At 31.4% G+C, this 13,900-nt stretch overlaps 2 protein-coding genes across 6 annotated transcripts in view; one reads left to right on the top strand and one right to left on the bottom strand.

Annotated features, from left to right (window-relative positions):
* The window catches only part of LOC132906121 (transmembrane protease serine 9-like), a 400,143-nt gene that overhangs the window by 312,983 nt on the left and 73,260 nt on the right, over window positions 1-13,900 (top strand). The gene's annotated exons all lie outside the window — the stretch shown is intronic.
* The window catches only part of LOC132906061 (protein RUFY3), a 30,609-nt gene that overhangs the window by 1,600 nt on the left and 15,109 nt on the right, over window positions 1-13,900 (bottom strand). The window contains exon 12 of one of the 5 annotated variants that reach the window (XM_060957912.1): window positions 12,954-13,260. The exons of the other annotated variants lie outside the window; for them this stretch is intronic. Within the exon in view, the coding sequence (XP_060813895.1) occupies window positions 13,243-13,260 (18 nt within the window). The 3' untranslated portion in view covers window positions 12,954-13,242. Of the gene's footprint in view, window positions 1-12,953; window positions 13,261-13,900 lie in introns of those variants that run through there. 5 annotated transcript variants of the gene reach the window in all.

Below are 13,900 nucleotides of genomic sequence, written 5' to 3'. Positions count from 1 at the left end.
ATTCGAATTAGTGATGAGAGAATAGAAAAGAGAGAAGATTGTCGTCCAAACTTTTGAGTGGTAAAATCGATGAAGATGTAGAGTGACAGTTTGCAAGCTTACAGATGCTTGGTGTGTATAGAGATAATTTATTTATTGGGATAGTTACGAGTTAAATATTCTTGTTACGTTAATAATAATTATTATTAAGTAAAATTGGTATTTCTTGATGGAACGTGTTGCAAAGAAATTTTTTTTGCTATTTTGATTTTGCACAATTGAATTAATATTAGGTATTAGTTATTAATATAAATTAAAAATCACAAAATTGAAAAGAAAGACTTTATATAATAATTTCTATGAAACATGTAATATGTATGTGAATTTTTAGTTTTATGCAACGTAAAAATGGAAATTATTTGTTTACATTGAAATACCTAGAATGGTCATGATCTATGATTAATTGATTATTATAATACATTATATATTTCAAAGCAAGGTGGTCGAACTTTGCAAGAATAAACAATTCGTTCCACAGCCAGTTTGGTCTATTTCAAACTTCCCCTTTCCCGATAAAATGAAACTTTCTTATTAGTTTTTGAATCAGTTCAATTTGTTCCCTTTACTAGAAAATCGTGATCAGGCAGAAATTTTGCTAAGATGAAAGTAGAAATGAGGTTCGAGTCCTGAAACTGACTTGAGACAAAATTGACCTAGATCTTATTCAGAATTCTGCATGGTTACTAGTTTCAAAATACATCATTCCCACCTAAGACCTGTCCTCTGTTTAATCGTATTCGACGATATTGCGATTTATGCTTCAGCTTATTTCATTAAATTAAATGCCTGAATCTCATTTCGGCGACCTCAGTAGTCGATATCAACGATATCCACTTAAACTTGATAGAACTTTATTCTCTCTTGGTCTTGATTTTTGACTTTAACAAATATTAATTAAATTTTAACAAATGTCATTTAATGTTTAATTTTCGTTGGATCTACTTTAATTCCCGCGATTATAAATACGTATTACTTCCTGACTTTTGATGGATATGAAGCGCTGCATTAAAAATGAAATAAATAAATTATTCTGTTCAGCTCCAATTACATTTAGTTAAAAGATTTAAGACCATGAAAACGATCGTTATCAGACTGATCTTCTCTTATTTCCAATAAACAAATTCAGGAGTTCAGAAGAAAAATAGAACGAATGAAAAAACCCTTAATTTGTGAAACAGTGGATAAAGCTTCGGTAGAAAAATCTAGCTCAAATTTCTCTCTCCGCTTACAATCTAACAGAAAATAATTAGATCTACTTGTATTATAATTATAAAAAAGTTCATTAAAAATTTCAAGTACTAAAACACTTTTCTATATACACCCACATTATGACTTGGAAGATCATAATAAAATTTAGTCTTACGGTAAATATCGATTTTGTGTATCATTCCCTAGACTCATGCTTCTGCCCAAAAGCCTTAAAACAGTAATTAAATTTGCACGAAGATTGAAAGGAATCATGAATGAACTATGTTGTAATATATAGTTTATATTTATATTTATACGATAATTATAACTTATATAAGTATAATATACGTATAATAATTATTATTATACGTATAATTATATAATATAATTTACGTTAATATATATTTTAATATAATATATAATATAATATATATTATAATATAATATACGTTATAATTATTATTATACATATATTATACTTATATAAGTTATAATTATCGTATAAATATAAATATAAACTATATAATATACGTATAATAATAATTATACGTATATTAATAATTTTATGAAAAAATGTATAAAATATGAAATTCATAGTCTGCATCAAAAGTTAATTCATTTTTATTAAAAATGGGAGATACGTGACACTTGTGAGCAAAAATGTATGCTATTGTTTGGAAAAAAGTTTCGTAGATTTATACTGTTTTTCATGCTATGTTCTTAACGACCACTTTTGGTTTATGGTCTTTGAATATCATTCGATATTTCTGCTCATTAAACATTCGGTACAACCATTCGTTACAATCTCGATATTCATTGGTTCAAGTTATCGGATCAAGTTGCCCAATATTACAATATGTAATTTGATGAGCAACCAGTCGTGTGAAAATCACATAACATTGTGGTAAACTGAGAACTTATACCTCCAATTGTATGACTGTGAGAATAAAAAAGAAATCCGTGTAATTTTTTATCGCGAAGCGTAACATTTCATTTGACATTTAAATGAAATCTTTTTCAGTAAAAATATTAATTAACTAAAACGTATGAAGTTGTACGTCGGAGGAATATGAATATTCTGTCAATCAGAGTATATATTCAGGAACGTCGGAGAGGTATAAAAATAAAAACGGAGAAATTCAACGTCCAGGAAATTCTTGCAACCGATAGTAATTCTCTAATTGTACGTAATTACTAAAGTAGAACATCTGGCACGCAAAGGTAGTTGAGAATCAGAACTGTGCATTAATTGCTTAATACGAAACAGACAACAGTGTTTCAAATTATGAATAATTCGTTTGGTCCAATTAATACACGGTACGTTCTCCCCGTGTTCCTCGTTTACTATCCAATTCCTCGTTGCGATAAATTTGTTTGCTCGCTCGCGAAGGAATAAAAATCTCGAGCAGCAGTTCTTTTGTAATTCGCTATTGATAAATCAGGTTGCCTGTTTTATCGTTCCCACGAGTTATTTCGAAAATCAAACAAATTTGCTAATAAATAATGATTTCGAATTTATAATTCGCACAAAAGAGAAGGTAGCTTTATTTAATCTGTTTCTCCTGTTCATCAATTTTTCTTCTTTAATCGTTCTGTTTTCTTCATTTAAAATGTTCTATCTAGCATTTCCTTCATTTTCAAGGTATGTATGCTGAAATATTTGAAGTTCCCTGTGTTTTTTATCTTTCAAATAAAGTTATATTATAGAGGCTGTTATATTAATATTTTGAATTGAAGGAAGAGGAACAAAGATGACGCAAAAGAAAATAATAAACGTAATAAATTTTCTTCAATTTCGAAATGCGAGATAGAATGTTTTAACTGTTGAAATATTCTTTTATATTTCCATGGAAATATATATGGTACACGAATTTAGTCGAATATAATTTTATACGCATTTTCATTTTCATGTTGCTAATAAGATTTTGTAACATATTAAGAAGCTTTTAGTCATTAATTTGCAGAATTTACATCGTATCAGTATTATCAACCATTGATGATTTAAGGATCAGAAACATTACATTTCATCCACTCTCGTATACATCGCAAGAAAAAATCAATTTTTAATTCCATTATCTCTAACGTATAAATAATAAATATATTGGTGCTTTTATGAAGCAATAATGAAAATTAATGGCGACGCAAGAACCAAGTTGAATCGAAAATTTCGAAACTCGACGAAAATAAAATTACACGATTTAATCACATTTTTGCTACTCATCACGGTGCGGTGCTACGATCAAACATTTTCACATACATATATTATACAAACGAACGTGGGTCAAGCGAACATATGATAATCTACATCGAGATCCATCAAGCCAAATGAGTTCAATCTCGAATCGTGTCCCAAAATTCGGTCGATGAAGCTTAAAAAAAATGGATTGTTTTGGATTTTTAACAACGATACAACCACCACCAAAATTAGGCATTAAAGTAACGATCATTATTACAAGGATCTACAACCTACCAACGACTATATTTCCTTCGGATGGCAACAAAGCAGGTTGTTGAAAAAATTTTCAACGTGGTCTGCATGGTCGAAGCCAAAGAGCCATGCAACACGGCTCGCAGTTGCGGATTACGTTCCGTGAAAGTCGAAAAAAGTTCACGGGCTTGCACCTGAAGCTGGCACACGAACAACAGAGTTTTTTTCGCCCGATGTACTAGGAACCCTATTGTCTCTGCGTCAATTTCAGGGAAAAGTACGTTTAATCTTGTAAAATATCATTTTCTTCTATTTCTTCCCTGCTAGTCTCTACATGTTGCGTTCACAATAATGTTGAATGGAGTAAGAAGAAAAATCTCATTATCTTATATTATATTATGGTATATCTGCTACGTATTTTTAAATGAAGAAGCGATTGAGATAAAATAGTGTATTGAATAGGGGTGGAAATTTTCTTATTTTTATTTGAGATACTTGTATAACGTTCTTTCCTTTTTCTATAAATTTTTTGTATAGTTACACATGATTTTAGATAATCCAAATTTATGAAAACGATGTTGTACTACATTTCCTTTAAAAGTTACAACTTTCAGTAGATAAATTTAATTGATAAGAAAATTTATATAAAATGAAACATATTTCATATTAGATTATGATTTCAAACAATTTGAAATTTGTCAATGTAAGTAATTAATTTACATCTAACGTTAATTATATTAATTCAAAATTCTTCATTATGTCCAATTTTCTTGTTTATAATTTGTTTGTCGTACTAAATTTGTTTGGAAAAGAAATGTTCATGCATTTCTTTGTAAACTTGGCAAAAAATCTATTTCATTTGTTATTTGTCAAAAAATTTGTAAGTACTGATATTTTCCGCTATCAGACACTTTCAACTAATTACAGCTATGTATATTAATACATCATTACAATGTTAGTGGCAAACAGAAAATTACGAATCAAAGTATCGAAATTCATTTGTTCCTCTCTCGTGTAATGATATGCAGAATAGCGAATAATATCCATATAATAATTGTTAATATTACGTATTGGTGGTAATGATGATCGATTACTAAAACTTCTATCATTGTTATTACTGAATTATCATTCACAAACTTCTGAGAATAATTATGGTATCAAATGTATTTAAAGCTCTTTCTATACTTGAATACTGATCAGGTGTAATCTGCAAACTTTGACTAGAAAGTAATATTTAAAAGGTACGAAGCAATAGGACAAAATTTATTTAAAGAGTTCGAATAAAAGTCAAGAAATAATATATTAAATATTAAACCAGTATCGAACTAGATATTAAAATATTAAGTGATATTAAAATATAAATGTTTTTAGTTTAAAATGTCAAGTTAACCAGTAAGTAAAATAAATAATAGTATTTAATTTATATTATCATACGTATACCGCTAATCTTACAAAACCCACACAATTTTAATGACATTTTCACTTTAAACAATTACACTTCATTAAAATACGTGTGTCTATATTTATGCGTTTTAAATATGGGAGAAGCATAGGTATATTTACACAAAAAAATGTATACTCTTCAACAGTATAAAAAATACTTAAAAATATTTTTGAGATTGTTCTATTACATCAATGTCTACATCCAGTCATTTAAATTCCACTTCTCTAATTGCGGTGTGTAAAAAGAAAAATATATATATGTACATAAATTATTAAATGTGAATTTTGTCCAATAATTATTTCCTCCGCGGCACAATTTCCACTCCAACCAGTATCCACAAATTTAAAGCCTCATAACTCGAATCGAGGAATTTCCCGATACGAGGTAAGCGACGAATACGAAATCGAGGGAAGTAACAAACGTAACTTTCTCGCTCGTAAATTTCATTTCTTAGCGGAGCATGAAAACGAACGTCATCAAGTACGCATCGAGGGATAAGAATAAGAAACAGTGGAAGATTTGCAAATGGTAAGGATAAAAAGGGATCGAAAGAGAAACGAGGAAAGGAAGTTTATGACGTCTATGTACGTTCAGGTCTAGGTGATGCTTCTCCTCTTGCTATCCGGCTTCTCCATTACCTCGGTGGTCTTTATTTTCGAGCCATTACCAACGGTCTATTATAATAATGCGGAATTCGTCGTCTGAAAAGGAAAAAGAGAGCCAAGGCGGCGGGATCTGGCGCGACCACCACTCTAAATTTTACATCTAAATTGAATCCCTTAAGTAAGATGACGGTGGTCCGGTATTCGTTCGTTCAACGTTGGTTGCCAGTTATTACCGAGGAACTAAGAGGCCGAATAATATCACCCCGATAACCGATTTCCACACCAAGTTAATTATTGAACCGTCCCATCAATATGACTTACGAGAGAAACCTACGAACCTAGATTGGTCAGAGCACGACTTTTGTCGACTATGGACCTGCCTCCAGTTCATCTGATCTCCTTCGCGATAGATACCTACTTATAGATACTTTCCAGCAGGAATAAATCAGCTTGCAGATCGAATGTGAAAGATATCGTGAAATGATCTATCACGGAGCTTTCTCTACCTTTTGGTTTTGATAATTTGGAATTAGTGATATTAAATGAGCATTAAGTTATTGTTTGGTTATTGTGGTGCCTATTTAGACATTGTAAGGAAGTAATTGCAATTTATGTAATTTGTATAAATCCGTAGTTCGATATCAAACTAATAGACATTAAAGGAAGAATGTCTTTCGTCGAGAGAACAATCAACATTTCCTGAAATAATTCAGAATTGTAATAAGATTATTCTACATATATGCTCATATGTATATCCATGTATGTAATTCTAAGATAAGATCATGTAGTAAGAAATACGTATAACTCACTTCTCTGACGTACAGATTAAGACATAATATTAGCGTTTCAAAATCGAAATAAAATATTGGTGACAAATGAAATGCATATGTAAGAATGTATTTAGTAACAGAGATAAAAGAGATAAAATATAAGCATAATTGTTTACGATCAAGAAATATAATGGAAAACATGATAAATGATATTTTCGATCTTTTATGAACAAGGGATTTTAAAATTCGATATAATATTAGTTATATTTACGTTCTTGAGATGTTGTGTGATTTTACTTAGTTTAGATTTTTCGTTTCACTTTTTTGTTATTGATATTTCTACAGATTAATTTTAAGCTATATTTTTGCTCGAAATTGTAAGAATAGATTCCAAAATTTTGTCGTCTGAAGACCAAAAAACACTTTTTGATTTTAGCTATTACGTTTCAGCTATAAATTTCATCAATAAATCAATTTAGTAAATCGTCAAAAATAAAATTTCTTTCCACGCTCATGCACTGATTCTGTGTAATATATATAAAATAGAAAGGAAAAGAGACAAGGAAGGAAAGAAAAAGGAAATCAAGGAGAAAGATACATTTTGGACTGTACTAGTGGCATCATCAGGCCTGTGGCTCAGACACAGGGAGGTCAGGTCAAAGATCGTATTTGCACGAGCGGGATGATTAGACGAGGACTCGTGAGAATACTCTGTTGGTGTGAATCCCAGCGATGGCAAATATAGAAGGATCACCACAATTTCGATACAAAGTTGATTTACCTGAACACAAGCACTTTGAGTAGTTTCTTCTAATATTTAATACATGGTAACATTACTTACAATTCTATTCATTTATCCTTGAACGAAAGATATTTTTATTATAGAATTTTTATTTCTAAACTTTTATTTGCAATACTAATAGTAAGTTATAACTTGTGACTTGTAAAATATCGTTAATGATATCAACTTAATTCTACAAGATTTGATCAGGTTGATGTATGATACGTTGCTCAGAAAAATTAGAGGATCAGTAGATTAAGCTGTATAATATCAGACAGTAGATTACCATTGAGATATTATCAATTATTAATGAAATTTAATTTTTAATGATTAAACGAAATTCTGTCGATTCAATTCATTTATACAAATGGGAGTTCTTATATGACGGGAACGAAAGATAACATTGTAGATGGTGGACAAAATTGGCGAACTCCTATTACTTGAATGTCAGTCTAAATTAGAATATCCAGAAGGAAATAATCGTTGCAACATTTAATAAATGAGGCAGATACCTATTTTGATTATATTTTATATTGCCTTATATTACTTTAATTATGTTGATATGAATGTGAAACCGCATAAACAACATTACTAAATCTACTAAAATAACATCAATCCAACTGTACAAGATGGGATTATCAGGAACGTCACCTTTCTGTATATTCAACATCTCGACCATATCTTAATGGGATCAATTTGTCATATTTGTAGCTTAGCACTCGGATCAAACACGAGGCCGTCACTCGATACGGTTAATCAGCTTTGTGTTATTGAAACAGCAGATTCCGGGGAGACGAACAAGTAGAAGGGGAAGCTGCAATGCGAACTGATAAACGACGAAAACAACCCACCACCATCTGGTTGTTTCGACTTCGCACCACGAAATCCATCTCGGTCATTTTCCATGCGATCGCGTGAACGAACCAACGATTTTTTCCTGCGGAGAATCGTTAACCTAATTGGACGTATCTTATTGCTTCCAACTGTTTTCCAGTACGGAAACAGAGATATTCGTGCATCGAGAAACAGGAAACGAGCGTTCGTTACGAAGTTTATGTTAAATCTTAATAATCATCACCGGCGCCGCTATAATTTCTCGGTGGATTATCTGAATTCCAAATTTAAAAGAGAAGATTTATGTTGCTCAATTACGATTAATATCTGTACAGTTATGTATTTGCGATTCGGGGGAATGACACGCAATTCGTGTTCTAGAAATTTGTTTTATTCCGAAATTCGTTTCAGTTCGTTATACTTGTGTATATTCTGAAATTATTTTATTTGTTTAAATGTGACCCGATGTAAGGGTTATTAACCAACTCTTGGACGTTGCAATATTGTTTATTAAGTATGCAAGCGGCAGATATGTTCGATTTTTGATAAATTTGATCTTAGATGTTATTTCTTCTTTATAAGAGATGTGTATTTATTATTGATATTATGCTATATAAAAAAAAGTTTTCCACGAGCTTGAAAGGAAATTCAGTTCTCTACTACAAATAAGTTTCTTATTTCTTTATTATCTTTGGTGTTTTTCTTAATTAAATGGAAAGAGAACAATTAATTATGCAGAATAGAAAATGAGTACCTCCACGTGTTAATCAATGTGACAAGAGTTATCTGTGAATGGAAAAATATTAATACCTTATTCCATTTATAATGAAAGAAGGGCAATAGTTCAAGAAATATTTATTGTACATCAAATGGTCATTCCACGTGTTTCACTTAATTTTAAAACAAATGAAATCGTTATCTCTGAAATGATTTTTCAGGAAGCACTTTGTAATAATCTGTTTGATCCAGAAATATATCCCGTAACTATTTTCATAAACAAAATCATATTTACTCTAGGTAAAAGATTTCTTCTTTCTTCTTTCTTCACGAAACTTCAATTTAATTAATTTAATTATAATCAAATTAAATTATAAGTCCAAAAACATTTCTTACGAAACTAGTAAATTATATATTAAATTATAAATTAGAAACATTATAACATTTTGCATATCTAAACAATATTACGACGCCAATATTTCCAAATTTATTTTAAATTACTTTTGTGTTTAACTATTCCATCAGAAAATGATATATCCGCTGCACTAAACATACACGAATAGAACGACCTGCTTTCAAGATTAGACAAGATTAAGGATAGGTAATTTAATACGTCTATTTCTAAAAATATTCATATAAATAAAAATCGTAAATTCCTTCGATTATGTTACGAAATCTATATAAGAAGTTCGAGGTGTTTCGATTATTAACATCTGTGCTCGAATCGATATCATCGATGATGCAAAGATATGTCGTCATTTTGGCTAGCCCCTTATTCCAATTTGCAATTTATGCATTCTAACATCTGCTTGCTGCAACGCATGTGCATCGACGATAGTTACACGATCGATTATATTACACTGAACGATTAAACGTAAAAATATTCCATTGTATTTAACAAAATATACGTAAAAGAACTTAATAAAACTTGTTTGAATCTACATGTAAACGTTCTTTTGTCTTTTTTTTTATTAACGAGAGAAAAAGAATATTCATTGCAATTCACAAACAATAACTTGACAAACCAGGATAATACAACAGCTTCACAGAAGAGCAACAATTCTGCTAACCAATTAAGCATCGAATAGAAAAATAATCCATAAAAGCTGCGTAAACGTACTATTGTTTCTAAAAAAATCATAGTGCTATAAATATTTCAATCTCTTCAAACTTCATAAATATTGACCAAACCCTCTTCATCGTTACAATATTAAAAAAAAAAAAAAAAAAAAGAAACAGAATTTAATAATTCAAATGGACTGAAAAGAAATTGCAAATGAAATGTTGTGTTTGCGTTCTTTACGTCCTAAATAGGTTAACAACAATTTTACAAAACGTTATCGTTGCACGAGTTTGCATATACGAAATACGTAAGCCTTCTTTTGCTTGGGTTTTCCCAGGAAGCTGTCTTTCGAAAGCCACGCGGAAGGTTAAAATCATCGGTGGCCAACCGACAGCTCTTGTCCACCTGCGCGGCAACACGGTCGGCTGGCCTATTCTATATTAAACAGTATGGTAATACACGGTCGGCGCGAAAAATGAGTAACAAGGATATACCGAGTCTGGCTTGTTATTATGCAATAACTTACCAACCGGTTCCCGTGAGCTATCCCCTTCGTAATGTCCCGTGTCTTCTACGGAGCTGCGCCAGACAACGAACGAGGGAGCGAAAAGAAGAAAAAAAAAGGAGGCGGAGGAAAGCATGGTCTAAACGTGCTTCACGGACCAAGCAACGTCTCTATCGGGACGCCAAAGCGCTGAATATGCATGCCGAACGTACATGCATTGAACACGCTAGATTGTATTCTCGCGTGTATATGTGTGTGTATGTAGAGACACGAGTGATAGTGCAGTAATGTGATTGCACTGTAAGCGGAGGTGAACGTGGAGTTTTTGGTGAATCGTGATGTGACATTACTTATGATTATCTGTGGAATGGAATTTGATTATGCTAGAGCTGTGTGATGTATTCTTAAATTTGGAATGATTCGTTGTATTATTTGTACAATAGATACGGTGTTCTTTCGACTGAGGAAGCATGAATATGTCTTTGATGAAAATGTGTTGATAATTTCTGATTTTAGGTTTAGTCCTCATTTCAGCTTATTACCAATTTATCGTTAAAATGTTAAGGAAACGATATTTAATTGCAATATTTAATGAATATTATTGTAACGACAAAAGCAAGGAGTCATCAAACGTCAGAAACAACTTTCTGCGTGAATTTTAGAAATAAACGTCTTATATATATATATATACAGAAAGAATCGCTTGATTTTAATATATACTCATTACCTAACTTTATTGTTTCAGATAAAACCACATTTGTTCGCGATGTAAATTTAGCTCATCATCATCATAGGTATTTAACATTTCCCTCTAAATATTTTCTCTATCTGGAGTTAGATTGTGTTTGCAGCCGAGTCTTTAGAATCATCCTGTATACAAGACTCATCCAGCTTATCTCCAAGATGTAAAGAAGCATCTTTCTTAGCAGGAATTCCGTTTTTTCTCTACCGTTCCTAAGCTTGTGTACCTTTTATTTAAGAATAAAAAAGCTTCAGATACATACTATAAGCTGCTATGCAAAGATTATCGAGCAAAGTAGTTCAGAATAAAATAAGATTTATGTAAAACTTATTGTATTTGAAAATGAAATGCATAATGTAATATTTATTAAAAAATGCAAAATTAAAAAACAATCGAAACGTGTAAAAGCAGAATCGTACTACGTTGTTTGGAAAATACAAGATACACTATGGCGTGCGTGAACGTAAAGATTACAACAAAGTGACGGTATACTACATACAAGGTAACAACAAAGTAATGTTGAAAATTTGTTCACCAATACTAAAGAAAAAATACTTTATTGCGCTATTCAAAAGTCATTAACAATGATGATACGCTGTTGGATCGTAGACGAAGTAATTGTGTACGCTGAAAGAGGCTTTCTGTGGTTGCTCACTTTACATGCAGAATTAACGAGCGAATATTTAATTGTTCTTATCGCATACTGAATGCGCTCGGAAGTTAATAACAATGAATAGTTTGATATATATTTGACAGAAGTAAGATTTAACAATTTTGTAAGGGTTTTGTTTGCAACTGAATGACTCGATCTTTGCTGAATGATGGTTGATCTGCGTGTGATCTCAGCCTCCTTTCCATGTGGCCTTGATACGCCTTTTTCTGGTATGGGTGGAAAGCTACCTGAACTTACGAGAGATATTCGGCTTTTCGTATCAATTTACATCGTCGGCAACTTGTATCAACTTACATCTGTTTTCCAATTACCTTAAATTTATCTCTTCAGGAAATCCTCAATTTATAACACGTCTCAAGCTATTTGAGTGCGAAATAAACTAGAATTCTAAAAAGTGTACTGTTTATTGCTCCTCCTCCTTAAAAGGATTAAGACTCCTACCCAAAAATAGCCTCTTTTACGATCGTGCTATAAGCGTTACCAACGAACATCCCGCGTAATTCTTTTGGGTATTCTAAACGAACCAAGGTAATAAATATTTATTCTCATCATTTAACTTGCACAGTTTCGCGTATTCTTTAATATTACTGTCGATAAAATAAATATTAATATGATGTTTCTCCCAATCGGTAATAGGATACGCTGCATCAACATTAATACAGAAATGCTTATTTGCAATAATTGCGTTTGTGTAAGATAATTTTTCAAATTTTCCAACGATATTTGAATAAAGATTCAATCAAAGGTTAATTAATAAATAAGCAGGTGATGCGGTAAATTACCAAATAATATATTATCACGAAATCAATGCAAACAATTATGTAGAAGAAAGGAGCATAGAACATCATTTAATTTTAATCTGACACGTGAGACATTTACAGAAAGCAGTGAGAACTTACTTTATAGAAACTATTTCCCCAAAAAAATCTGTGTAAAATCAAGAACAAAAGATTCATAAAGAATCATGTTATCGTTCAAATTAGAGAACTTACAGGTGTAATTTTTAAGATCAACCATTATCTCCAAATAGAGATGTTTCTTTGAAATGAAAACGAACGTGTTTCATAATTAACAGCTGTTCGACATCCATCTCATCTCACCAGAGACACGCTTGTCTTTTCCAATTCCTTTTGAAAACGTTCGAATGATTATCAAAGCTGATCGAACGTTTTTAAATAAAAATCTGTTTTCTGCTTACAAAGCAACTTCCTCAGAATTGGACGAGACTAGAGGAATCTTTAGTCTTTTAACGACTCAAACTCTTTTTCGCTTGCGTTTATGAGGGCGAAGGGTAACAACGCCATTAACGTGACGTTCGGTGCACGTTCACGAAATTTCGATAAGGTCCGACCGTGCATAAATTCTAGCCATAGAAATATATTTCGTATGACGAATGCACGAATGCCGATCTCTCTCAGCCAGTTTTCCTTATCAATGCACGCAACTGAGCACCTCAACAATCTGAAACAATCTGGTCGCGGGCGGAATACTTTAAATATGTCGTGCTTCCACGTGATTCGACTGCGAAAAAATAAGAACAAAATGAAGGCAAAAATCCGGTTATTTTTCTTCGCGCCGCGTCGACATTGTATTCTCGATTGATCGTTCTTTGCTTGAGTAAGGTCCTGTTACTGAATATTTACTTTTCGAGGAAGTGTGCATATAGGGTGTCTTATGAAAAAGAACGTGATACTACGCCAAGCGTAACTTTTTTCCTCAAAAAAACTTAAAAAAGAGAAAACGGAAATATATTTTCTATTGTAAAAGGAATATTTTTAAAACTGCAACAGTTAAAAAATTACTAACGATGCTATAAGAGAATATATTATGTGTAAAATATTAACAAAATATTATGTTACAATGATTCATTGAGTAATTTGGTTTTCCTGCTAAATCGTAGCAAATTGCAGATATAACGAAAATTTTATCAAAAATTAACACTCACATGTCAAATCAACGCGTAGTTATTAGATAATAATTAACAATTGGTTTTCTTTTTTAAAATATGAAAGATTGTTTGAAAGAACTAATTCTTCTCTTTTAGAAAAAAATCTTTACTTTCAATTGAAAATTCCCAATATAAGGTTTTCCCAATATAAAGCAAGAATAGT

This window comes from Bombus pascuorum, chromosome 4 (assembly GCF_905332965.1).
Source record: "Bombus pascuorum chromosome 4, iyBomPasc1.1, whole genome shotgun sequence".
Classification (NCBI taxonomy): Eukaryota; Metazoa; Arthropoda; class Insecta; order Hymenoptera; family Apidae; genus Bombus; species Bombus pascuorum.
This window is presented reverse-complemented; position numbering and strand designations above follow the sequence as displayed.